This window comes from Schistocerca piceifrons, chromosome 2, assembly GCF_021461385.2.
Source record: "Schistocerca piceifrons isolate TAMUIC-IGC-003096 chromosome 2, iqSchPice1.1, whole genome shotgun sequence".
Classification (NCBI taxonomy): Eukaryota; Metazoa; Arthropoda; class Insecta; order Orthoptera; family Acrididae; genus Schistocerca; species Schistocerca piceifrons.
The window spans coordinates 639,759,051-639,786,768 of NC_060139.1; the positions used below are offsets into that span (position 1 = coordinate 639,759,051).

The window sequence follows — 27,718 nt, forward strand, 5'->3', positions numbered from 1 at the left end:
AGGAGCTCTGTGACCTCACAAGGCCACTCAGCAAAAAGTTGTCCACAATTGACCTGTAAGCAGCAAACAAGGACATCTCCTTGCCAACGATGATATACAATTGTCAAGATAGTGTACCACTTTAGGAATATGGTCAGTAGAGATGATGAGGGAAGTCTGATCTAATCTAATCTAATCTAATCTAATCTGAGGGGAGTCTGAGCAAGAAACACAACCTGAAGGTGGTGACACTCAAATGATAGAAAATTCAATTAGTTTGGTAACACTTTCATAGGAAGAGACCAAGACAACAATCAAGTAGCTAGAGAATGGAAAGACCCCAGGGGCAGATAACATTTCACAAGAACCTCTGACCTCTAAGCCAGGCACAGCCTCTTTTTTTTCTCCACCCTCTTTCAATAAAAATCTGGAACTTGGAGAGAATACCACAGGAGTGGAGAGAAGGACTCCTCTTCAAATTGCCCAGAAAGACACACCATAAACTGTCATAATTGGACAGTAATCTCCTTGCTTATGACACCAAGAAAATCATTGGTGTGGATAATCCATAACAGAAACAAGGTGTAAAATGACTGCAGATAAGAAAATGGCAAGCCAGTTTTAGTAGTAAACATTCTTACACAGGTCAAACAAATATTGAACAATCAACAAATTCATCACTAGTCTCCACAATCTTTTTGTTGGCCTTGAAAAGGCCTTCAACTCCTTAAAAGAAGTCATAGGTGGAAATCTTTGAAAAAGTATGTGATACCAGATAAGATCGCAAAGGCCACACGTGCCAAGTCATCCATAAGCATAAAGTTTGGAGTTTGCCAAGTATGTGTTTTATCTCCAACTATCTTTCTACTGGTGCTGGATGAAGTGACAAGGAAAGTGGTGGATAAGAAGAAGAGAGGGATGCAATGGGGACTGACTGAGTGATTGTAAGGTCTTGAGTTTGCCAATGACATCTTCCTCTCTTACAGAACCAAGTTGACATGGAAGGAAAGCTGCAAGGCCTTGAACATGAGGCCAAGAATGTTGGGCAGAAAGTGAATGCCGCCAATACAAAGATTATGAAAATGAATACAAGAGATACGAGAAAACTGAAAGTGAACAATGAGGACATTGAAAAGGTAAATGAGTTCACACTCTTTGGGAGTGTAGTTATTGAAGAAGGAGGAGATGCTGCTGATATCAGAGCAAGAATCAAAAAGGCAAATGGAGCCATCATCCAGCTGTATCCATTATGAAGGGCAAGAGAGATTTCCATAATGACTAAACTATGAATATTTAGAACAAACATGAAAGCAGTGCTGCTGTATGGATGTGAAACATGGAGGATTGCCTTTACAATCCACAAGATTTTGCAAGTCTTCCTCAATATATGACTGAGGAAAATTCTTAAAAAACCAACTGTGCTTTCACCAAAGACCATTGGACATGAATGAGAGAAGAACCTATCGCTAGGGAAGGATGTGGAGTTGGACTGGACACATCCCCCAATAAAGCCAGCAAGCTGTGGAGAGACAAGCTCTCTGGTGCAACCCACAGGGTAAAAGGAAACAAGTAAGACCAAAGATATCATGGAAGAGGATAGTCCAGGAAGAGATAAAAAAAGGAGGGTAAACCATCAGCAGAGTTGAAGATCCTTGCCTGAAATTGAGTTGAAGCCCTGCACTCTGCATAAGAGCAGCAGGAAACAAGTGAAGTGAAGTAAAATTCCATACTACCTTGCTTGAGTTGTAGCTTACAGCCTAATGTTTGGTGTTATAGTAATTATCCTGGTTATCCAAGGTCCATCTACAGGCCAGCAGTCTTGCTTTTCCAGTTCTGGTAATAACTGTTTGATGCCATTATCTTCAGCAGTGTTAGAATGGAGCAGAACAATGCATCCACTGTTGTTTCAATGTCTCACACATATCATCATCATCATCATCATCATCATTTAAGACTGATTATGCCTTTCAGTGTTCAGTCTGGAGCATAGCCCCCTTATAAAATTCCTCCATGACCCACTATTCAGTGCTACCATTGGTGCCTCTTCTGATGTTAAACCTATTACTTCAAAATCATTCTTAAACGAATCCAGGTACCTTCTCCTTGGTCTGCCCCGAATCCTCCTACCCTCTACTGCTGAACCCATGAGTCTCTTGGGTAACCTTGCTTCTCCCGTGCGTGTAACATGACCCCACCATCTAAGCCTGTTCGCCCTGACTGCTACATCTATAGAGTTCATTCCCAGTTTTTCTTTGATTTCCTCATTGTGGACACACTCCTGCCATTGCTCCCATCTACTAGTACCTGCAATCATCCTAGCTACTTTCATATCCGTAACCTCAACCTTGTTGATAAGGTAAGCTGAATCCACCCAGCTTTCGCTCCCATACAACAAAGTTGGTCGAAAGATTGAACGGTGCACAGATAACTTAGTCTTGGTACTGACTTCCTCCTTGCAGAAGAGAGTAGATCGTAGCTGAGCGCTCACTGCATTAGCTTTGCTACACCTCCCTTCCAGTTCTTTCACTATGTTTCCATGAGAATATGTATCCTAAGTACTTGAAACCATCCACCTGTTCTAACTTTGTTCCTCCTATTTGGCACTCAATCCGTTTATATTTCTTTCCCACTGACATTACTTTCGTTTTGGAGATGCTAATCTTCATACCATAGTCCTTACATTTCTGATCTAGCTCTGAAATATTACTTTGCAAACTTTCAATCAAATCTACCATCACAACTAAGTCATCCGCATATGCAAGACTGCTTATTTTGTGTTCACATATCTTAATCTCACCCAGCCAGTCTATTGTTTTCCACATATGATCCATAAATAATATGAACAACAGTGGAGACAGGTTGCAGCCTTGTCTTACCCCTGAAACTACTCTGAACCATGAACTCAATTTACCGTCAACTCTAACTGCTGCCTGACTATCCATGTAAAGACCTTTAATTGCTTGCAAAAGTTTGCCTCCTATTCCATAATCTTGTAGAACAGACAATAACTTCCTCCTAGGAACCCGGTCATATGCCTTTTCTAGATCTATAAAGTATAGATACAATTTCCTGTTCCACTCATAACACTTCTCCATTATATGCCGTAAGCTAAAGATCTGGTCCTGACAACCTCTAAGAGGCCTAAACCCACACTGATTTTCATCCAATTGGTCCTCAACTAATACTCGCACTTTCCTTTCAACAATACCTGAGAAGATTTTACCCACAACGCTGATTAAAGTGATACCTCTGTAGTTGTTTCAATCTTTTCTGTTTCCATGTTTAAACTTTGGTGTGATTACTGCTTTTGTCCAGTCTGATGGAACCTGTCCCGACTCCCAGGCCATTTCAATTATCCTGTGTAGCCATTTAAGACCTGACATTCCACTGTATTTGATGAGTTCCGACTTAATTTCATCCACTTTATTGCACTGCAATCTATTGACCATTTTCCCCACTTCCTCAAATGCGATCCTATTTCCATCATCATTCCTATCCCATTCTACCTCGAAATCTGAAACATTACTGATCGAATTTTCACCTACAGTGAGCAACTCTTCAAAATATTCCCTCCATCTGCCCAAGGCATCCACAGGATTCACCAGCAGTTTTCCTGACCTGTCCAAAATACTTGTCGTTTCCTTCTTACCTACCTTTCGAAGACTGCTAATTATACTCCAGAATGGTTTTCCAGCACCTTGACCCATAGTCTCCAACCTGTTTCCAAAGTCTTCCCAAGATTTCTTCTCAGATGCTGCAATTATCTGTTTGGCTTTGTTTCTTTCTTCAACATAACTTTCTCTGTCTACCTGAGTTCTAGTACGTAGCCATTTTTGATACGCCTTCTTTTTCCTTTTACAGGCTGCCTTGACTGTGTCATTCCACCAAGCTGTTTGCTTCATCCTACTTTTACACACTACTGTTCCAAGACATTCTTCAGCCACTTCTAGTACTGTGTCCCTGTACCTTGTCCATTCCTTTTCCAATGACTGTAATGGACCACATTCAACTAACTGGTACCTTTCTGAGATCGCTGTTATGTACTTGTGCCTGATTTATGAAGTTTCTCCACTCTTATCGTCCTACATATGGACCTGACCTCCTGGACTTTCGGCCTCAGAATCCCAATTTCACTGCTGATTACATAATGATCAGTGTCATCAAAGAATCCCCTGAATACACAGCCTTCCTGAATTCCTGATCTGTTATTATATAGTCAATGACAGATCTGTTTCCCCTGCCTTCCCAAGTATACTAGTGAATGTTCTTATGTTTAAAAAAGGAGTTTGTGATTACTAAGCCCATACTGGCACAGAAATCCAAGAGTTGTTTCCCGTTCCTGTTGGCCTCCATATCCTCTCCAAATTTATCCATAACCTTTTCATACCCTTCTGTTCGATTTCCAATCCTGGCGTTAAAATCACCCATGAGCAGAACACTGTCCTTGTCCTTTACTCTAACAACTACATCACTGAGTGCCTCATAAAAACTATCCATCTTATTTTGATCTGTCCCTTCACAATGCGAATATACTGACACAATTCTAATTTTCTTGCTAGACACTGTCAAATCTATCCACATCAGTCGTTCGTTTACATACCTTATTGCAACTATGCTGGGTTCCATTTCTTTCCTAATGTAAAGCCCTACACCCCATTGTGCTATTCCTGCTTTGACTCCTGACAGGTAGCCCTTGTATTCTCCCATGTCCTCTTCTTTCTCACCCCTTACCCGAATGTCACTAATAGCTAAAACGTCCAGCCCCATCTTACTTGCAGCCTCTGCCAGCTCTACCTTCTTCCCAGAGTAGCCCCCATTGATACTAATAGCTCCCCATCTCATTACCATTTGTTTGCCAAGTCGTATCTTAGGAGTCCCTGGTTTGTCAGTTAGAGGTGGGACTCCGTCACCTCCAAAGGTCCAAGGCATTTTGCTCTGATTGTTGCCAGCATCATATTTAAAGTACCAGGGAAGCAGGTTGCTAGCCTTACTTGCCCCGAGTCCCATTGGGTTTTACCCCTAATGGCTGAGGGACTAACCAGTGGATTTGGTAGTCTTTGCCGTATGAGCACAAAGGTGACCACATAGAAAAGGAAAAAAATGTATTAATCATGTAGTGTCTTGCTTTGAAGTGTTGTATGAAGTGTTGTATGTGAAGGTCACAACAGGCAGTATCATGTCTCAGTCTCTCTGCTGGAGGTCAACATACATCTAGGACAGGGCTGGCCAAGATTTGCACTCCATGAAACAATGCAACTACTTCTAAGAGACGAATATTATAGCATATTTTCATAACCAGAGTATTATCACATGTGGTTTTTTCTGCCAAATCAGTGACTCATATTACGTCATTAACTAAGTACAGTAGCTCATGCTAATACAAAGAGCAGTACTAGAAAAAGCTTTGCAAACACCTCTTTAACATTAAGTTGTGACTTAGCATCTCCTCTATATGGTGAGTAGAGTGAGCGTAAAAGCTGCGGGGGGAGATTAGAGTGGCAGTTTCCTGCAGCAGAGCATATGTCTGGAGGTTGCTACGGGGCCATGGCAAGCAGCTGGCGTTTATGTGGCCTTGGAAAAACCTATGCAATTGGCAGGGGTGCATATGCTCATATTTGTGCACTTGGAGAAATTTATATGCCAGAAAAAAATTGATAAAAACAAAACTAAAAGTGACACAGAGGTACAAGTTGGCACTCATGGACAGAAGAATATATAAAGCTAAATTATCTAGACACACCACAAAAATATACAATAGTTTAAAAGTTATTGTTGTCTTAAAAATTGTAAATTTATGAAAGTTCAAAAGCTAATATTTCGGCAGTGCTTTGGCCGATTCATATGAACAAAGTGTTTACGGATGTGGCTAGTAGAGCTGCATTGAGCAATTATAGCCAATTTAGCATAATCTGTACCATTTTTGAATGAGAGGTTGGAATATGGGATTTGATTGAGAGAAACTGTGTTTTTGGTAAAAAAAAATTTAAGGAGACAAAACTAGAGGCAGCATTCTAAAGCTGAAAGAGGTACATGAATAATTAAGTATGTATATTTATTTGTTTATTTATGTTAAGTATCAAAAATCTGGGAAAAGCAATATCAGGCCGCAAGAACATTACTTGTGAAAAGACGGTGGCACTTACAGAAAATTGGACCTTACATTGTTATTTCCCAGAAAATTTCCATATTTTTCAATATATCATATGTGTTTTTGTGTTTACCTTTAGAATATTCATAATTTTTGTCAAACACTGTTTTGAGTTAGGCAGTGATTTCGAGGGTGGATAGGGCAGTCATTTTTGAGCACAGTTGGTGGGTAGTAGTGGGTTGGTAGCCATGTTCAGGGACAAGTACAGGGCAAGTACAGGGTTATTTCAAATGATTGAAGCGATTTCACAGCTCTACAATAACTTTATTATTTGAGATATTTTCACAATGCTTTGCACACACATACAAAAACTCAAAAAGTTTTTTAGGCATTCACAAATGTTCGATATGTGCCCCTTTAGTGATTCGGCAGACATCAAGCCGATAATCAAGTTCCTCCCACATCGTTGATGCGAGCTCGCATTTCTGGCACGTTTCTTCGTAGAGGAGGTTTAAACACTGAATCTTTTGCATAACCCCACAGAAAGAAATCGCATGGGGTTAAGTCGGGAGAGCGTGGAGGCCATGACATGAATTGCTGATCATGATCTCCATCACGACCAATCCATCGGTTTTCCAATCTCCTGTTTAAGAATTGCCAAACATCATGATGGAAGTGCGATGGAGCACCATCCTGTCGAAAGATGAAGTCGGCGCTGTCAGTCTCCAGTTGTGGCATCTGCCAATTTTCCAGCATGTCCAGATGCACGTGTCCTGTAACGTTTTTTTCACAGAAGAATAAGGGGCCGTAAACTTTAAACCATGAGATTGCACAAAACACATTAACTTTTGGTGAATTGCGAATTTGCTGCACGAATGCGTGAGGATTCACTACCGCCCAGATTCGCACATTGTGTGTGTTCACTTCACCATTAAGAAAAAATGTTGCTTCACCACTGAAAACAAGTTTCGCACTGAACGCATCCTCTTCCATGAGCTGTTGCAACAGCGCCGAAAATTCAAAGCATTTGACTTTGTCATCGGGTGTCAGGGCTTGTAACAATTGTAAATGGTAAGGCTTCTGCTTTAGCCTTTTCCGTAAGATTTTCCAAACCGTCGGTTGTGGTACGTTTAGCTCCCTGCTTGCTTTATTCGTCGGCTTCCGCGGGCTACGCGTGAAGGTTGCCCGCATGCGTTCAACTGTTTCTTCGCTCACTGCAGGCCGACCCATTGATTTCCCCTTACAGAGGCATCCAGAAGCTTTAAACTGCGCATACCATCGCCGAATGGAGTTAGCAGTTGGTGGATCTTTGTTGAACTTCGTCCTGAAGTGTTATTGCACTGTTATGACTGACTGATGTGAGTGCATTTCAAGCACGACATACGCTTTCTCGGCTCCTGTCGCCATTTTGTCTCACTGTGCTCTCGAGCGCTCTGGCGGCAGAAACCTAAAGTGCAGCTTCAGCCAAACAAAACTTTATGAGTTTTTTTACGTATCTGTAGTGTGTCGTGACCATATGTCAATGAATGGAGCTACAGTGAATTTATGAAATCACTTCAATCATTTGTAATAGCCCTGTATGTATGTGGAAATGTTCGTAAGCAGTCAAGTGGAGTGCAATATAATGGTTTAGGACAGCAGACAAGAGTGTATTTTGCAAATTGCCAATAGGCTGTTGAGTGCCATGATCACGACATATGAATTTTATAGTGAAGTGTTGTAGCATCAGTTATTAAGTGTTTAGTGAATATATTGAAGAAAAATAAACTACTTGTTCAAATTATAAATCAATGTGAGTTACTCAATATTTTAAATACCTGCCTGCATGGTTTTGTTATATTTTATTTCAGCTTAAAAACTGAATTGATGACAGGTGTGAGCTGGCACCCTATGACGAAAAATGTAGCCAAACTTTAAGACCAGCCCTGTCTCTGGGCCACCCAATTAATCTGAGTGTAACAAATATGTGCAGGGTGAAAAGTATTTAAACTGACAAACTCTGAGAGGTTGTAGGGGATGTCAAAACAAATATTTTTCCCTAATGTCATTTTTTCCTATGAGGAGTATTTAAATTGGTAGAGGAAGATTTCTCTGGCAGCAAATTAACTAAACCAACAAACACTTTTCCATTTTTACGACCAAGAGATGACACATTAACACAACCCAATTTCAATGAAAGTAGATGTTCAAAAATGCCTCCATTGACACACAAACAAAGGTTACACTGTCAGATCATGTTCTGTCTGACATGGGCAAAAACCCAGGATTATCCAGAATTGTTCCTGCTGCTACTACTATCCGAGCAACCAGATCCTCTTCTGATGCAACAGGAGTTGCCTAAACAAGGCTGCGCATCTCTCCCCACACAAAAAAAGTACAGAGAGGACATATATGGGGATCAAGCAGGCCATGGTACAGGACCACCTCTGCCAAACCACATTTCTGGGAATGGTCGGTCCAGGAATCGATACACACGATGACTGAAATGTGCCCGTGCCCTGTCATGTTGGAACCACATGCATTATCCTGTAGGGAGCGGGACGTCTTCCAGCAATTATGGCAATGCTCAGGTGAGAAAATTGTAGTAGTGCCTGCCATTTAATGGCCCAGGTAGCAGATACGGCCCAATTAAACAGTCCCCAACAACACCAACCCACTGATTAACGAAGAAGCGTACCTGACGAGTGCTAATAACTGTGGCATGTGGGTTATCCTCACCCCAAACATGCAAATTGTGCATGTTGAAGACTCCATCACGTCCGAACATTGCTTCACTGGTAAACAACACAGAGGATGGAAGTGTAGGATGCATTTCACACTGTTCTGTGTACCACTGCGAAAACTGTGCTCTGGGTGGATAATCAACTACTTCCAGGTTGTGGTCATGCTATAAGTGAAATGGACATAACAACTGCTCTTGAAGGACTGTTCTTTCATTCATATAATTTGTCCCCATGTTATGTGCAAATTCCACCAGTGCTGACTGAAGGATCCCGCTCCATATGCTGCAAGACAGGTTCCTCAAATTGTGTTGTTGGTTTAATTAATTTGCCACCAGAGAAATCTTCCTCTACCAGTTTAAATACTCCTCATAGGAAAAAATGACAGTAGGGAAAAATATTGGTTTTGATGTCCCCTACAACCTCTCAGAGTTTGTTGGTTTAAATACTTTTCACCCTCTATATTTTCATGCCACAACACATGGGGGCACGAGCCAAGCTATTCAAACTTCAGTGTGTAGTGCCCTGTACTCTCGTAGTAGTAATCTATCCTTTCCATTTCTGGAATTCCATTCCAGTCTGGATTTTCCATTGTTTGACATTAAAATATTAGGTTTATAAACTTCAACACACTTAGATTTTAGAAGAGGTAATAATCTGGAACTATTACTTTTGATACTGTCAAACATATGAAATCACCCAGACTAAAATCAGTTAAACCAAAATGTTTGTGGGACTTCAACACTTTCATAACAGAAAAACAGTAAATCTGCATGCATGTGTTGACTCAAATGTTGAAATAACTTTAGCAGCTTGTCTGTGCAGTCAAATATACTGCTCTTGGGGTAAAATCTCATAAAAGTCTTGTAAATCCTGGTGCTAGGCAAACAGGTCATTGAGGTGGGCGCTACAATGTATGTCTAGCAGGTTGATTTGAAAGTAATGACGTACATCAGCAGCCAAAAGCAAGAATAGTCTAACATATAAATCGAAATCAGTTTGCAGTTGTATAGCATGTTGAAATCTGAATGAGAACTCAGGGTGAAATGTTTCAATTACTGAAACATAGCAGTACATGTTTCATTCACAAATGACTGCCTGAACTTCCTGGAAATTTCCCTGTCATGAACTTGAAGCTGTTAGTTAGTTCATTAGTTTCATATTACATGGAGTATTTGCACTATAAATTGTAATGATGTGAAATGAGTCATTTTACATTCATATTGCAAATTATTTTCTAAATACAAGGGTCAGATAAAAAGTAGTGACAACATGGTTATAATTCATACTAGATGTTACTGACAGACATTTCCTGTATTAGCTCCCTCCCTCCCCCAAGAGATGGAAGGCAGCATACACTGTCAGTGCATCTATCTCTGTCAATGTCTCTCAAGGACCATCCTATCGCATGGACAATGTCTTCTCTTGTGTTGTAGCACATGCCGTGAAGAGGTATATTCACTTTGGTAAACAGGTCGCATAGCACGGGCTCATATCAGGTGAAAACAGTGGTGTTCCAATATCTCGCACCCCCGTGTATACAGGAGCTCCTGCATGGGGTTTGCCATGTGGCAATGTGTACTGTTATAATGTACGTTGGGATCCAGTGCCAGAAGGAAACATTGTTGTGCACTCTGGCCACATACCACTTCACTGTTGATCCACACAGGTTGCTTGTGTTTGCTAAACATACTATTAGGGTGCTCGAACTGGCCTTCCACACTTTCAGACAATACATACAGCAACTGACTCAAACATGGCTGCCATTACTCACTGCACTACTTCAACTGATCTTCTGTTATCAGATACCGACAGTGGGCATGCCATGTGATGCACATCCTTCATGTTATGGCAGTGCTGCCATACTTTTTATCCAAGTCATGTTGAACATTTATAAGTTTCTGTTTTTAATATACAAATGTGAGGTAGTAATACCTACCTACCAACTTTTATACGTTACAGCAATATAGATTCTTTTGCAGAATAGAAGGAGTTCTCAAGGATAAACTTCTTCAATTTGTTTTCAAATTTTACTTTGCTGTCTGTCAGACATTTTATATCACTGGATAAGTAATAAAAAACTTTTGTTGCACCATTGTGCACACCTTTTTGTGCTAAAAAAAACCTTAATGTGTCATAAAGAATGACATTTTGTCTTCTGGTATTGTAATTATGTACATCATTGTTCCTTTTGATCTTCAAAGGATTATTTACAACAAACTTCAGTAGGGAATAAATATCCTGTGAAGCAGTAGTCAGAATGTTCAACTCCTTAAACAGATATCTACAAGATGATCATGGGTGAGCACCACATACTATACTTACAGCACATTTTTTAGTAATTATGACATTTTTTGTTAACCACCTAATAAATTATTGAATAAAAATATGTAAATTATGTCAACTTACTGATTTATCTCTCCCAATATTTGTAATGATTCTAAGGGCAAATTTGGCTGATTTTTCTACAGACAAATAGCTTGAATCTGTCGGTTGCCAAATGAATTCAAATAATCGCTGATGTCGACCACATAAAATTTTGGCACCACCCTACTTAACCTTGACTCAGTTTTTTCCCCTAATGGCTGCCTTTAGCTCAGCCAGCATTCGCTGTTGTTCATCAGAAGAAAAGTGGCTCCTATTGTACTTGTGGCTGGTGTTGTGACAAAGTTCCAATAAGTGTTTCCCCCGATCACAATGTTGTGATGATACATTAAGCTCTTTGTGTGGCCTTCAAACAATACAAAATGTAATGCAATTCCCATTCAACACTGAATGTTGCAGCTTCTCCACTTTTTTCTGTACAAGTATACATAATGAAGAATGTAAATCTAATTTAATTCAAGTACTATTGTCAGCAAACAGCTAGGTGTCTGACAAGGTGATAGATTTTCTCTAGTGGTGTCTGGCTGCAGCCTTCTTGCTCTTCTTCCTCCTCAGATCTCAATTCAAATCACCACTGTGATTGGAGCACTAGGCAGGAGTGTGGCCAGAGCACTCATGCTCACAGAGCACTGTTTGGCTACGCCTGATTTAGAGCATATCTGCCAATAAATTTGTAAAATGTTCTGTGCTGTCAGTCATCTCTGGTTGGTGTGCAGCAGTCTTTCCATAGGCAACATTCTACTGTGAAATTACTTCTGACATATTCCCTGCCTGCCTCTTTTCCATAACCAGAAATCGTTGTATGTGCTGCTCCAGAATTCCAAATTATATCTTTGAGAAGAAACCAGGAAATTTCCAGAATTTCAGTAGTTCTTGTAGCCTTGGTGACAGTGTAGTGGGTGAAACAATCAGTGCACACTATTAATAATTTGTGCAACTTGTCAATCAGGAAACCTCACCAATAGGTCAGTTCTAATCCAGTAACATGGAGCCACTGCAGGAGGAATTGTTGCTGGAAGCACTGGGAGTAAATGAAGCACTGTCACTCCCTATAGTGGTTTATGTAGTGGCTGACAGACAGGTCATCTGATTCTACTTCCATAAATGATCTACCCCTATCTCTGATGTCTTAATTGTGTTACAAAAATATTTGAGTTTGATTGGCTGTCAGTAAGCTGAGCAAATGAGCAACCATTTCCATTCTATTAGGTCACAATTACTTACACACTATCTTCCATCTATTAATCTAAATTATCCATATGATAGCTTTCTCTGTCTCTAAGGCATTTATGGTCTTCAGTAAAGTTGAAGTTTTCCTTTGATTAACTGCAAAGAATGGAGTATCATCAGTGCTGTTATGTTCCTGCAATGGATTCCATGAAAATCAGTCAGTATCCTTGTGTTTGCATCAATTTTGTATATAACTGTGATGATGTATTCTTGAAGCTTCAATGTCCATCTTTCCAGTCATCTTGATCAGTTCTTCAGTCATGTCAGACAGCACTTCAGGTATGTCAGACAACATAAAGAATGCTGATTGGTTACAAAACTGAATGGTCAACCATATACATACGATAAGAACTTACTGATTCCCCAAACAATTGCAGGACATTCTCTTTCAATCACAGAGTATTTCTTCTTGAACTTGGAGAGTGGTCTGGAGGCATAAGCAGTCACTCTTCAGCACTTTCTGCGTTTGTATTAGAACCATACCTATCCCATAACCACTTGCAGCACAGTGCGGTTCCATCTGGCATTACCATAAGAAAGGTGCCAGGCCTGGTGAAGATGTCAGCACTTCTTCAAGAAATAAGCAAGATCTTTCTTGCTTCTCATACCAAGAGAGTTTGGTGTCTCTGTGTAGCAGTTCTTGCAGTGGCTAGCCCTTGCAACTGAAAATGTTTACAAAGCATTTGTAGTAGGAGCACATTCTAAGGAAGACTCTTATAACAGAAATTTGGCAAAGGGCTGGAAAATCTATAATGGCTCTTACTTCTTCTAGACCATCATTGACTCTGTTTCTATTAAATAGTTGCTCCAAGGAGTGAAGTATTGTTAGCTTCCATCATATTCAGGTTCACTTGGTGAAATCCATCATATTCAGGTTCACTTGGTGACAGAGTATCAAAAGCACGTACATATATGACTCTGTCATCACTACCAGTCACTGGGATTTATTCTTCAGTTACTCTTTGGCTATACAGTCCCACTTCTGGCTATCTTCAAATGTTTCCTTACTGTTGTAATTTTTGAGCTTTTCCTCATAGTTTTCAAAAGAGTGCTGGAGTGTACCAAGCAATTAAAAGTAGATACTCACAAGGAACATCATGTCAATCCACCTACTGCATTTAGCAACATAGTTGAGTGCCTTTAGCCATTTTATTGGATCCTTGGCAGCATCTCCAAAAACACTAATAGATTACTGATTGCAACTGACTCACAATACTTCCATACCCACAGGTATCTTTATAATGCAAGTAACAGGAGGAATGTACTGCTTGTATTTGGGTTTGTGCCTGTGAAGACAACAGCTTTTAGCAATTGAGATTACAGTCCTCCATGTGCAGTGTCATTGTGTGCCAACACACACACACACACACACACACACACACACACACACACACACACGTGTGTGTGTGCACTGGCATGAGGGGTGTGTGTGTGTGTGTGTGTGTGTGTGTGTGTGTGTGTGTGTGTGTTGGCACACAATGACATTGCACATGGAGGACTGTAATCTCAATTGCTAAAAGCTGTTGTCTTCACAGGCACAAACCCAAATACAAGCAGTACATTCCCCCTGTTACAGATGCTGATTGGTTACAAAACTGAATGGTCAACCATATACATAGGATAAGAACTTACTGAATCCCCAAACAATTGCAGGACATTCTAACCTGCACTGCAGCACAGGAGGAACTCAAGCTTTGTACCATAGCTGATACACTGGATGTGACAAAACCATAAGTATCCAGTGTGTGCACTGGCGTGTGGCGTGTGGTGTGTGTGTGTGTGTGTGTGTGTGTGTGTTTATTTAGAATACAGCTCTTAAAACATTTTTGCACCTGGTGCCAGATGTGCTGTTTCATTTCTACTTGGCATATGCTTATTCTTAGACTTGTTATCTGTTGTTTTCCAGATATATATTCCTGAGTTACTTAGTTACTTGTTTAAGCACTAAATTACCACTGTTTTTGTATTTCAAGAGAAGATACTACATGTTTGTAAAACTCCTCTAAAACTGCTGAGTCTTAATAAGTTTTATCTTCTGGTAAACCTTCCGGGATGTAAGGTTGTGGTCCATGAAACTCTTCAGCTCCTAATGTTTCGTCCAGAGCTGCGCTGGACATCTTCAGAGGGGTGTTACTCCTCCGGTGAGTTTCATGGACCACGACCTTACATCCCGGAAGGTTTACCAGAAGATATGTCATCCGGTCGTGAAAGCTTTCATACTTAATAAGTTTGTTTTCTGTACATGCAATAAAGCTGGTTTGTTCTATGTATAAGTGTTTATATTTTGTACTATGACCTCAACACATGCAACTTATAAGGTCAGACAGTAGATAATGTAGCCAGCCCAGAAGATGGTGACCCCAATGTGATCTAACCTGCACTGCAGCACAGGAGGAACTCAAGATTTTTACCATAGCTGATACGCTGGATGTGACAAAACCATAAGTATCCAGATTTGCACATGATTACCACCTTTCTGGACACACAAGCCTATGATTCAGTTTGCATAACAGAAGCTGGTTTTCATTATGCAGGAGTCAACAACAGATTCCATGAAGTTTGTGATAATGGTGAGTGAGCTAGACCATCAGTATGTTGTAGAGATTGAAGATGGAATAACCACACCACATACAACAAACTCCTATGAGAAACTGAGGACAAAATTGATCCATAGTATGTTGACATCTCAAGGATAGCACATCAGGCAATTTTTGACTCAGGAAGATATCAGCAATCAGAAGCCAGTGCAGTATCTAAGGGGCTTTAGGAGCATGGTCGACAGCTGCATTGTAGCCAACAACTTGTTACATGCATTATGGAGCACTCAGCTACCTGCACAAGTAATGATAATAATAGCTCCACAAACTCTCAGATGCCCCTGAATGCAGTCGCTGACTTGGGTGACAAGATAATGGATGTGATGATCCCCACCCATATCAGTGCAGTGAAAGCTTCATGTAGCAGCACGCAGATGCATCATCCAATTGCTGTGCACAATCACAGCATCTTTTTATAAGTGATTAAAAGTCAGGCTGGAAGTATTTAGCGGAAACTGGACCAGATTTATGTATATTTCCATGAATCCTACTACATGGCAATTGACCTCTAACCATGTTCTGCTTGTCTGCAGTGAACAACTCTTCTGTGCTGACTGTGCTGACATAAGGTACACAGTGAATGGAATTAGACATGGAGCTGTGTCATTTCCTTGCATGGGGTTTCATAATCACACAACCCATCATTGGAGATGATTTCCCAGCACACTACCACCTGCTACCAGACATGGGGAATGAGCGAATCATTGACAGCATCACTGGCCTGACAGCTTTAGGTTTCAGACATAGCACAGCAGTGTACATTGCCAAGACTGTGCAAGCAGCCAGGGGTGAGTATGTGGAATTATAGCAACAATTTCCAGCCTTGACATGGCCGCCTGAGGCGTGTAAAGACATATGTCACAATATAGTACATAAAATACATAATATTAGAACCACTGATGCATCGCCTGTATTGCGTAGAATCAGATGTTTATCTCCCAACTGCTTTGCTCCTGTGAAGGCATAATTTAATGCCATGCTGAAAGAGGGTATTATTCATTTATCCAATAGCCCACAGTCGTCTCCTTTGCGTTTTGTGCCAAAGAAGTATGGTGCATGGAGTCCAGGAGACTATAGTGCACTCAATGTGCACAGTGCAATATCGCTATCCAATGCCTTTGACATGGGATTATAATTATGCTGTATGTGGTGCAACCTTACTCAATGTTCTCAACTGTACTAAAACATTCACTCAGATCCCAGTGGTGGAAGAAGATATACTAAAGACAGACATCATCAGCCCATTTGAGTTAACTGAGAGACTTTTCATGATATTTGGCCTGCAGAATGTTGTGCAACCATGACAAAGATTCATTGATTCAGTCATCCTTTCTGTTTTACATACTTGGATAACATTCTTGTCTTTTTGTCCTTTGTGGATCACCACAAACACCACTCAACTGAAGAATTCAGGCAATTAGAACAGTATAGCATGACTCTGAACACAGCTAAGTGCATATTTGGTCAGTCACAACTCGACTTCCTAGGGCACCAGACTTCATCTATGGGCTCACTACCATTACCTGAAAAAGTGGAAGCCATTTTACAAAATACTGATAGAGAATTCATTGCTTCCTTGGCATGCTCAACTTGTACCATTGACATTTAAAACACTTGGCCTAGCTACAAATTCTGCTGACTGTAGCACTCACTGCTCTGAAAATCAAAGGCAACTCACCAGTTCAGTGGACAGCTGCCATGAGCTGTGTCTTCAGCATGACAAAGTGAAGAATAGTGGACACAGCACCCTTTGCTCACTCTTAATTTGATGCACCCCATTCACTAGTTGTGGATGTGAGCCAAATAGCTATCAATGCAGCATTACAGCAACTCCATGATGGCACATGGCAGCCACAGGATTTTTACTCACACAAGCTGTCTCTACTACAGCCAAAGTGGGCAGCATACGACAGAGAACTTCTCACTCTCTACAAGGCTATCAGGTACTTTTGCCAAAAACTGAAAGCTAGAGAGTTTGCTGTTTTCACAGCTCATAAATCACTCACTTATGCATCCAGCAAAACAATAACTATTGCTTGCCTCTCCAACTTAAGCAGCTGGTATTCATCACTCAGTTTAGCACAAATGCCAGACGTCTACCTGAAATTGATAGCAGTGAAATTTTAGGGGAAAATTTCAAGTGTATATCGAAAGAATCCACCCCCATGAACCATGGACCTTGCCGTTGGTGGGGAGGCTTGCGTGCCTCAGCGATACAGATGGCCGTACCATAGGTGCAACCACAATGGAGGGGTACCTGTTGAGAGGCCAGACAAATGTGTGGTTCCTGAAGAGGGGCAGCAGCCTTCTCAGTAGTTGCAGGGGCAACAGTCTGGATGATTGACTGATCTGGCCTTGTAACATTAGCCAAAACAGCCTTGCTGTGCTGGTACTGCGAACGGCTGAAAGCAAGGGGAAACTAAAGCCGTAATTTTTCCCGAGGGCATGCAGCTTTACTGTATGGTTAAATTATGATGGCGTCCTCTTGGGTAAAATATTCCGTAGGTAAAATAGTCCCCCATTTGGATCTCCGGGCGGGGACTACTCAAGAGGACGGTGTTATCAGGAGAAAGAAAACTGGCGTTCTACGGATCGGAGAGTGGAATGTCAGATCCCTTAATCGAGCAGGTAGGTTAGAAAATTTAAAAAGGGAAATGGATAGGTTAAAGATAGATATAGTGGGAATTAGTGAAGTTCGGCGGCAGGAGGAACAAGACTTTTGGTCAGGTGAATACAGGGTTATAAATACAAAATCAAATAGAGGTAATGCAGGAGTAGGTATAATAATAAATAAAAAAATAGGTGTGCGGGTAAGCTACTACAAACAACGTAGTGAACGCATTATTGTGGCCAAGATAGACATGAAGCCCATGCCTACTACAGTAGTACAAGATTATATGCCAACTAGCTCTGCAGATGATAAAGAAATTGATGAAATGTATGATGAGATAAAAGAAATTATTCAGATAGTGAAGGGAGACGAAAATTTAATAGTCATGGGTGACTGGAATTCGTCAGTAGGAAAAGGGAGAGAAGGAAACATAGTAGGTGAATATGGATTGGGGCTAAGAAATGAAAGAGGAAGTCGTCTGTTAGAATTTTGCACAGAGCATAACTTAATCATAGCTAACACTTGGTTCAAGAATCATAAAAGAAGGTTGTATACATGAAAGAATCCCGGAGATACTAAAAGGTATCAGATAGGTTATATAATGGTAAGACAGAGATTTAGGAACTAGGTTTTAAATTGTAAGACATTTCCAGGGGCAGATGTGGACTCTGACTACAATCTATTCGCTATGAACTGCAGATTAAAACTGAAGAAACTGCAAAAAGGTGGGAATTTAAGGAGATGGGACCTGGATAAGCTGACTAAACCAGAGGTTGTACAGAGTTTCAGGGAGAGCATAAGGGAACAATTGACAGCAGTGGGGGAAAGAAGTACAGTAGAAGAAGAATGGGTAGCTCTGAGGGATGAAGTAGAGAAGGTAGCAGAGGATCAAGTAGGTAAAAAGACGAGGGCTAGTAGAAATCCTTGGGTAACAGAAGAAATATAGAATTTAGTTGATGAAAGGAGAAAATATAAAAATGTAGTAAATGAAGCAGGCAAAAAGGAATACAAACGTCTCAAAAATGAGATCGACAGGAAGTGCAAAATGGCTAAGCAGGAATGGCTAGAGGACAAATGTAAGGATGTAGAGGCTTATCTCACTAGGGGTAAGATAGACACTGCCTACAGGAAAATTAAAGATACATTTGGAGAAAAGAGAACCACTTGTATGAATATCAAGAGCTCAGATGGAAACCCAGTTCTAACCAAAGAAGGGAAAACAGAAAGATGGAAGGAGTATATAGAGGGTCTAGACAAGGGTGATGTACTTGAGGACAATATTATAGAAATGGAAGAGAATGTAGATGAAGATGAAATGGGAGATGCGATACTGCGTGAAGAGTTTGACAGAGCATTGAAAGACCTGAGCCGAAACAAGGCCCCGGGAGTAGAAAACATTCCATTAGAACTACTGACGGCCTTGGGAGAGAGTCCTGACAAAACTCTACCATTTGGTGAGGAAGATGTATGAGACAGGCGAAGTACCCTCAGACTTCAAGAAGAATATAACAATTCCAATCCCAAAGAAAGCAGGTGTTGACAGATGTGAAAATTACCGAACTATCAGTTTAATAAGTCACAGCTGCAAAGTACTAATGTGAATTCTGTACAGACGAATGGAAAAACTGGTAGAAGTGGACCTTGGGGAAGATCAGATTGGATTCCGTAGAAATATTGGAACACGTGAGGCAATACTGACCTTACGACTTATCTTAGAAGAAAGATTAAGGAAAGGCAAACCTACGTTTCTAGCATTTGTGGACGTAGAGAAAGCTTTTGACGATGTTGATTAGAACACTCTCTTCCAAATTCTAAAGGTGGCAGGGGTAAAATACAGGGAGCAAAAGGCTAATTACAATTTGTATAGAAACCAGATGGCAGTTATAAGAGTCGAGGGACATGAAAGGGAAGCAGTGGTTGGGAAGGGAGTGAGACAGGGTTGTAGCCTCTCCCCCATGTTATTCAATCTGTATATTGAGCAAGCAGTAAAGGAAACAAAAGAAAAATTCAGAGTCGGTATTAAAATCCATGGAGAAGAAATAAAAACTTTGAGGTTCGCCGATGACATTGTAATTCTGTCAGAGACAGCAAAGGACTTGGAAGAGCAGTTGAATAGAATGGACATTGTCTTGAAAGGAAGATATAAGATCAACATCAACAAAAGCAAAACGAGGATAATGGAGTGTAGTCAAATTAAGTCAGGTGATGCTGAGGGAATTAGATTAGGAAATGAGACACTTCAAGTAGTAAAGGAGTTTTGCTATTTGGGAGCAAAGTAACTGATGATGGTCGAAGTAGAGAGGATATAAAATGTAGACTGGCAATGGCAAGGAAGCATTTCTGAAGAAGAGACATTTGTGAACATCGAGTATAGATTTAAGTGTCAGGAAGTCATTTCTGAAAGTATTTGTATGGAGTGTAGCCATGTATGGAAGTGAAACATGGACGATAAATAGTTTGGACAGGAAGAGAATAGAATCTTTCGAAATGTGGTGCTACAGAAGAATGCTGAAGATTAGATGGGTAGATCACATAACTAATGAGGAGGTATTGAATAGAATTGGGGAGAAGAGGAGTTTGTGGCACAACTTGACGAGAAGAAGGGACGGTTGGTAGGACATGTTCTGAGGCATCAAGGGATCACAAATTTAGCATTGGAGGGCAGAGTGGAGGGTAAAAATCATAGAGGGAAACCAAGAGATGAATACACTAAGCAGATTCAGAAGGATGTAGGTTGCAGTAGGTACTGGGAGACGAAGAAACTTGCACAGGATAGGGTAGCATGGAGAGCTGCATCAAACCAGTCTCAGGACTGAAGACCACAACAACACAACATCAAAAGAATAGGCAAATGAGAAATGGTGTTGATGTATTTGTTGCATATCAGTTGAAGACATAAAGTCTGAAAATGAATCTGTGATCATATTTTTGACACTTTATTTTACAGGTCCGTCTTGATCACACAAATTTTACTTACTACGTACCTACATGTTTAGTTTGATGTTGAGACTACATCAGCATATTTTATGATCTGAAGATGGCAGCAGCCAAAACTGGTAAAAGGGAAGTGTAAAAAAATTGTGTGATCAAGACACTTGTTGCAGTAAACATGAAACTCAAATCCTCCAAGGTAGAAATTGCAACTGCATGTGAGATTATTTGGACAAGACTCAGTATCAGAGGTGGGCATTAAACGATAATTGGATCCTTCTATCACCCACCAGACTCATCTCCTGATGTAACCAAAAACTTCAGAGGAAACCTCAGTTCACTTGTACATAAGTTCCACAGTCATACTTAATCATCAGTGGAGGCTAAAATCATCCAACAATTAATTGGGAAAATTATAGTTTTGTTAAAGATGGATGTGATAAGACATCCTGTGGAACTTCCCTAAATGCCTTTTCTGAAAACTATCTAGAACAGATAGGAACCCCACTCATGATGGAAGTATATTGGATCCTCTTTGAGGATGTCCATATCAAAACTGGTATCGGTGACCATGACACAGTTGTAGCAAAAATGATTATCAAAGTACTAAAGAAAAACTAAAACAAGCAGAAAGATATATTGTCCAGTAAACTAAATAAAAAATTAGTTGTGTCATATCTCAACGAGGAACTTGAAACTTCCAGTACAGGGCAAGAGCATGTAGAGGAGCTCTGGCTCAAGTTTAAAAGAATGGTTGACAATGCACTGGATAGATATGTACCCACTAGAAAAATTCACAATGGGCAGGAACATCCACGGTATACAGTCATTGTAAATAAACGTGTAAAGAATAAGAGATTCCAGTGTAATATGTGTAAAACAAACAGTGGGGCTATAGATGGAGACATGCTGAATGAAAAGTGTTTGCCTGTCAAGAGAGCAATGTGTGATGCCTTCAATGACTACCACAGCAGGATATTGTCAAGTTATCTTTCACACAACCCAAAGAAATTCTGGTGTAATGTAAAAGCTGTTAGTGGCACCAAAGTTAGTGTCCAGTCCCTAATGAATGAGACAAGAAATGAAACTGAGGGCACCAAAGCAAAAGCTCAAATGCTTAACTCCACTTTCAAAAGTTCCTTTTCAAAGGGAAACCCAGATAATAACTCCAATTTAATCCTTGTACCACTGAAGAGACAAATGAAATAACTATTTGTGTCAATAGTGTTGAGAAACAGCTGAAATCATTAAAATTGAACAAAGCTCCAGGCCCTGATGGAATCCCTGTCAGATTTCATAACGAATTTTTGGCTGAGTTAGCCTCTCTTGTAACAATAATCTATCATAGATCCCTGAAACAAAAAACTGTGCCAAGTTCTTGGAAAAAGGCATAGGTCACACCTGCCTACAATAAGGGTAGTAGAAGTTACTCACAAACCTACTGCCCAATATCCTTGACATCACTTTGTTGTAGAATCTCAGCTTATTCTGAGGTCAAACATAATGAGGTATCTCGAACAGAATGACCCCCTTAAAGCTGGCCAGCAGGTATTTCAAACACTTCGAGCACATGAAACCCAACTCGCACTTTTCCCACTTGACATACTGAAAGCTTTGGATCAAGGCAATCAGTTAGATGCTGTTTTACTTGATTTCCAAAAAGCATTTGACTCAGCACCATACCTACACTTATTGTCAAAAGCACAATCATATGGAGTATCAAGTTAAATTTGTGACTGGATTAAGGACTTTTGGATTTGGAGGATGCAATATGTTATCTTGGTTGGACAGTCCTTGTAAGATGTAAAACTAATTTTGGGTGTGCCCCAGGGAAGTGTTTTGGCACCCTTGCTGTTTGTGTTGCATATTAATTACCTTGCAGACAACATTAATATTGAAATCAGGTTTTTTCAGATGATGCAGTCATCTATAATGAAGTACTATCTGAAAGAAGCTACATAAGTATTCAGTCAGAACTTGATAAGATTTCAAAGTGGTTCAGAGATTGGAAACCTGCTTTAAATATTCAGAGATGTACAATTTTGCGGTTCATAACACACAAAAAACATACTATCTTATGATTATAATATCTATGAGTCACTGTTGGAATCAGCCAACTCATACAAATACCTCAGTGTAACACTTTGTAGGGATATGAGATGGGAAGATCACACAGGTTCAGTCATGGGTAAAGCAGGTGGTAGACTTAGGTTTCTTGGTAGAATACTAGGGATGTGCAATTAATCTACAAATCATTCATGCAACTGGTTCTAGAATATTACTCAAGTGTTTGGAACCCGTACCAGATAGGCCTTACAGGGGATGTTGAATGTATACAGAGAAGGGTAGCATAAATGGTCATATGTTTATTCAGTCCATGGGAGAGTATCACAGAGATACTGAAGGAACTGAACTGGAAGACTCTTGAAGATAGATGTAAACTATTGTGGGAAAGTGCATTAACAAAGTTTCAAGAACCAGCTATAAATGATTACTCTAGGAATATACTACAACCCCCTACATATCACTCACATAGGGATCATGAAGATAAGATTAGAATAATTACTGCAGACACACAGAGCAATTCAAACGATCATTCTTCTCGCACTCCATATACGAATGGAATAGGAAGAAATCCTAATAACTGGTACAAAGGGATGCACCCTCTGCCATGCACCTCATGGTTGGTTTTTCAAGGTATAGGTGTAGATGTAGATTTCAGGAATTGGCAAGATACTAACTGATAGTCTTTCTTGTGTCAACAGCATCTAAAGCGCCATCAATTTCACTCAACTTGCCAAGGCACAAGAGACTGACCAAGAACTGCAGAACCTCCCCACAGATACATCAAGCTGGGAATTATGATTAGTCATTATTCCTGGTGCAGACATTAAATTTTACTGTCACATCTCAACTAGGAAACCTTCTCCATGCTTGCCTACTACATTCCAAAGCTGTACCTTTGGCAGTTTGCATAAGTTCTGTCATACTGGCATCAGACTAACATTTCACCTAGACTTGCAGTGATTTGTTTGGCCTAGAATTCAAAAGACTGGAAAGATTGGACTTTTATATGTGCCAAGTGTAAATGGAGCAAAGTGTACATGCCAGTGGGGAACTTCACTTACGCATTCTGCCCAAGTTCAAATCGATGTCATAGGACCATTTCCTCCATCAAATGGTCAGTGTTATGTTCTAATTACGACTGATCACTACATTTTCTGCCTGGAAGAACTGCCAGTTGATAACATCTCTGCAAAAACCTTCTCTTCTCATTTGATTTCAAGCTGGATTTCTCAATTTGATTGTCCACTACACATCACCACAGATTATGAACACCATTTTGAATCAGACCTGTTTGCTCAGCTCAACCAATTTTGCAGCACTGTTCACCACAATACCCCAGTCTACCATCCATTGACTGATGGTACGATAGAACACTGCCACAGTTTTTGAAAGGCCATACACATGTATCATGAAACAAATCAGATCATAGCTCCACCAGTGATTTCACTTGGTCTAAGGAGTACTTAAACGCCAGACTTGGATTCCTCATCAATTTATGGCAAGGCACTGCAGCTTCCAGGAGAGTTTGTAGACACACAGTCCTTCCAGCTTTCTGACCACAACTATTGTGATTTCATTCATCAGTTGGGGTAACAGATTTCACTGATCCACCCTTGTCAAGCTTCACAATGTAGAAGGCCTCCCAGCTACATACATTATGACCTAGAAACATCTGTAAAGATGGGGTGAAACCCTCATTTTAACCATTGAACATAGGTCCACACAAGAGTCCCACAATGAAAAGCTCACACTCTGGACATCATAGAAAATGGCAATCACTCTACCATCTCTATCAACTGTGTCAAACCTGCTCATGTTTTCCAGTAAGTACCGCCAAAGGATATACCATGGCTTCAACTAGCTTTGCTGTAGACATTTTCAAGGACATACTACATGATCGGGGCAATGTGTGTATTTCCCAGAACATTTTATGGACTGTGCTATGTCACCCTCAAGGGGGATGTTTAATGGCCAACATTACAATCTTCCTTGTGAGGTGTCATGTTGTGTTGCATCATGTTGTGTTACATCATGGCTGTCAAACCATATTTCATGCCAGACATACTGTTATATTTTTATTATGAATATACCTATTCATATATATTAATCCATCTGAGAGGAGATTCTACATGTTCATGAAACTTCACTGCTGCTGACTCTTAATAAGTTTTCATATCTTGTGCCATACCATAATACTTGCACATTCCCAATATGATTGTGTATATTTCATACTCCAGCTAAGCTAGACCTCAAAAAGCATAACTTACGAGATTGAACAGTGAACAAACCGGCCAGTCTAACAAGCATTTGTTCAGCCTTTTTGGAGCCAAGGTGATCTCTACGTTCCAGATACCAAACATATTCACTAAGGTATATCAGATGGACTACAAAATTAAGTACCAGTTATTAGAGAAGGGTCTCTGATAATAATCAACACTTCACACAGAAAGCATGTTTACTGAGCACACACTACTGTACAGATGGAGCCAAACAGCCTGCCTCAACAGAGAGTGCTCCTATTTATACATACAAGCAAGGTTCTAGCAAATTACAATATTCTAAGTCCCACAACCTTCCATGGATCAGACACTTTTATTGATACTTGCAAGAGTTGGGAATTCAACTGGTGACCTGGACAGTGTCAGCCAGTGACTATAACCACCATGCCACAATGGATGACAGGTGGCAAAGAGCTATATGTCAATGCGAATGCAGACAGGTTTTAAGTTGTTGTGAACAATCTTAAGATCTTGTGCTCAAGACAACAAAGTAAAGAAGTTTGATATGCCACTACATTTGGTAAGAAAAAGCACATTCAGCTGCACTTCTTCATTTTAAACACTAGTTTAAAGCTGTAACATAAAATCTTGAAACTGATCATGCACAAAACAGTATTTAATAGTGGTCAAGCACTTATTGTTTTAATGAATTATTTTAGCCATAAGGCCCCAAAATGCCTTTAACCTTATAATACATTTTAGCTTGTGATAAGGACTGAAGAGAACACCACCTAAATAGGTAACTAAAAAAACTTAAAGAAAATAAATCTCCCTACAACAAAATTATCATCTAACTAACAACTGTGCAAAAGCACATTCATGCTTTTAATTGCAACACCACCTAAATAGGTAACTAAAAAAACTTAAAGAAAATAAATCTCCCTACAACAAAATTATCATCTAACTAACAACTGTGCAAAAGCACATTCATGCTTTTAATTGCAACAAGCAACTAATATTTTTGAAATTATAATACATAAAAGCCGCCCACGGTGGCTGAGCGGTTATAGGCGCTTCAGTCTGGAACTGCGCGACTGCTGCGGTTGCAGGTTCGAATCCTGCCTTGGGCATGGATGTGTGTGATGTCCTTAGGTTAGTTAGGTTTAAGTAGTTCTAAGTTCTAGGGGACTGATGACCACAGACGTTAAGTCAAATAGTGCTCAGAGCCATTTGAACCATTTAATACATAAAAAACAGATCTAAACATAATAACCCACCTCTATGATATATTTAAATGGAGCATGCTGCAAATGAGTGACACGGGCAAATACTGATCCTCGAGGTGTGAAGTCAAGACCTCTGTACAGATCAATGTCACTCTTTTGCCAAAATGTAGCAAATTCATTTCTTGGTGCCCCTTTGGACACAACATCCACAGAAGAGATTGTAACACCCGGAAAGTCCAACTGAAAAAAAAAAAAAAAAAAAAAAAAAAAAAAAGAAGTCTCACATAATTAAAGTAACTTGAAATTAGTGTACAAATTCTGTAAAGATACGAAAGAGCATTGTGTAACTGGCCACTCCATTGCAAACATGTCTATGTTTCAGTTTCATTCTTACTTGTAACATCTTCATCTGTAATGCATTCTAAGCATACTTGATATAAGTACCAGTACATTTCATCCAAAACTATATTCAAAGTGCAGAGCATTTATGAAGCACCTAAGAGGAAAAAATTCGGCATTCACAGTTGAAATTCAGTAGTTATTTTTGGAAATTAATTACATGAGCTCATATAAAGAAAACAAAAAGAAAAAAATGTTAACAATGTTATTTTCATTGTGTGATGAATTGCTAAACAGTGTCAAGACATTAATTGCAATATTACATTAAGCTTTTGAAGGCAAAGGCTGCAAGTACTAATGTGTTATTATGAACAGGAAATAATCCCACGCAGCGAGTGGAACAAGGTTGGAGGGATCAGCTAGTGTACCGAAAGTACCCTTCACCACACACCGCTAGGTGGCTTGCAGAGTATTATGTAGATGCAGATGCAGTGATCATGAGGGCAGAAAGGCAGTTGCTGGGCTTGAGGAAGATTAAAGTATCACCACTATAATGGCTGTGACGTGTGTGGCCAAAACAGTGAACCTACAACTCGAAGCAACTACTGTTTTCAAAGGAACAGTTGTGTATGTGTATTGTGGAAAGGTATACGACAGGCAAAGTAAATCTGCAGATGACTCAACCAACAAAAATGAGCTATTACTCCACAGATTCTGTAAACCTTGCTAATGGTGGATACAGCACTATGTAATCAAAAAAGCCCGTGTTCCACTTGAGTGACCTTCACAACTGACATGTGATGTTTTGAACGTTATTACTTGGGCTAACAACAGCAGTCCAAGGTGATATTCAAATTTGAGGTACTTGATCATCATCCATATACTCCCGATCTTGCCCCTTTTGACTATCACTTGTTTGGTCCACTCAAACAAGCATTAAGGGGCCGTTGATTTGCCTCTGACAAAACACTGAAAGAAGCAGTGTATTCCTGGCTCACAGCTCAACCAAGAACCTTCTTTTATGAGGGCATATGGAAGCTTGTACACCAATGGACCTAGTGCGTTGAAACACAAGGAGACTATGTCGAAAAATTATGTTCTTGTAAGTTTCCTATTTGATTACAATAAAATTTTATAACTACTTTGCAGATAATAATTGACTTACCTTCATATATACATACCATATTTTATGGACTATAAGTTGCTACAGACTATAAGACAACCTAATATTTAGGCAGTTTTTTAAATAACATTTTTTAACATTTTTATTATCAGACTACCAAGGCAAACTAAAAAAAATCTTTGTTTATAAGACTTAACTGACAT

General features: G+C 39.9%; 1 protein-coding gene across 1 annotated transcript in view; it reads right to left on the minus strand.

Moving 5' to 3' along the window:
- Positions 1 to 27,718, minus strand: part of LOC124776916 (phenoloxidase 1-like) — a 270,095-nt gene that overhangs the window by 31,924 nt on the left and 210,453 nt on the right. The window contains exon 13 of the mRNA XM_047252128.1: positions 26,105 to 26,293. Within this exon, the coding sequence (XP_047108084.1) occupies positions 26,105 to 26,293 (189 nt within the window). The remainder of the gene's footprint in view (positions 1 to 26,104; positions 26,294 to 27,718) is intronic.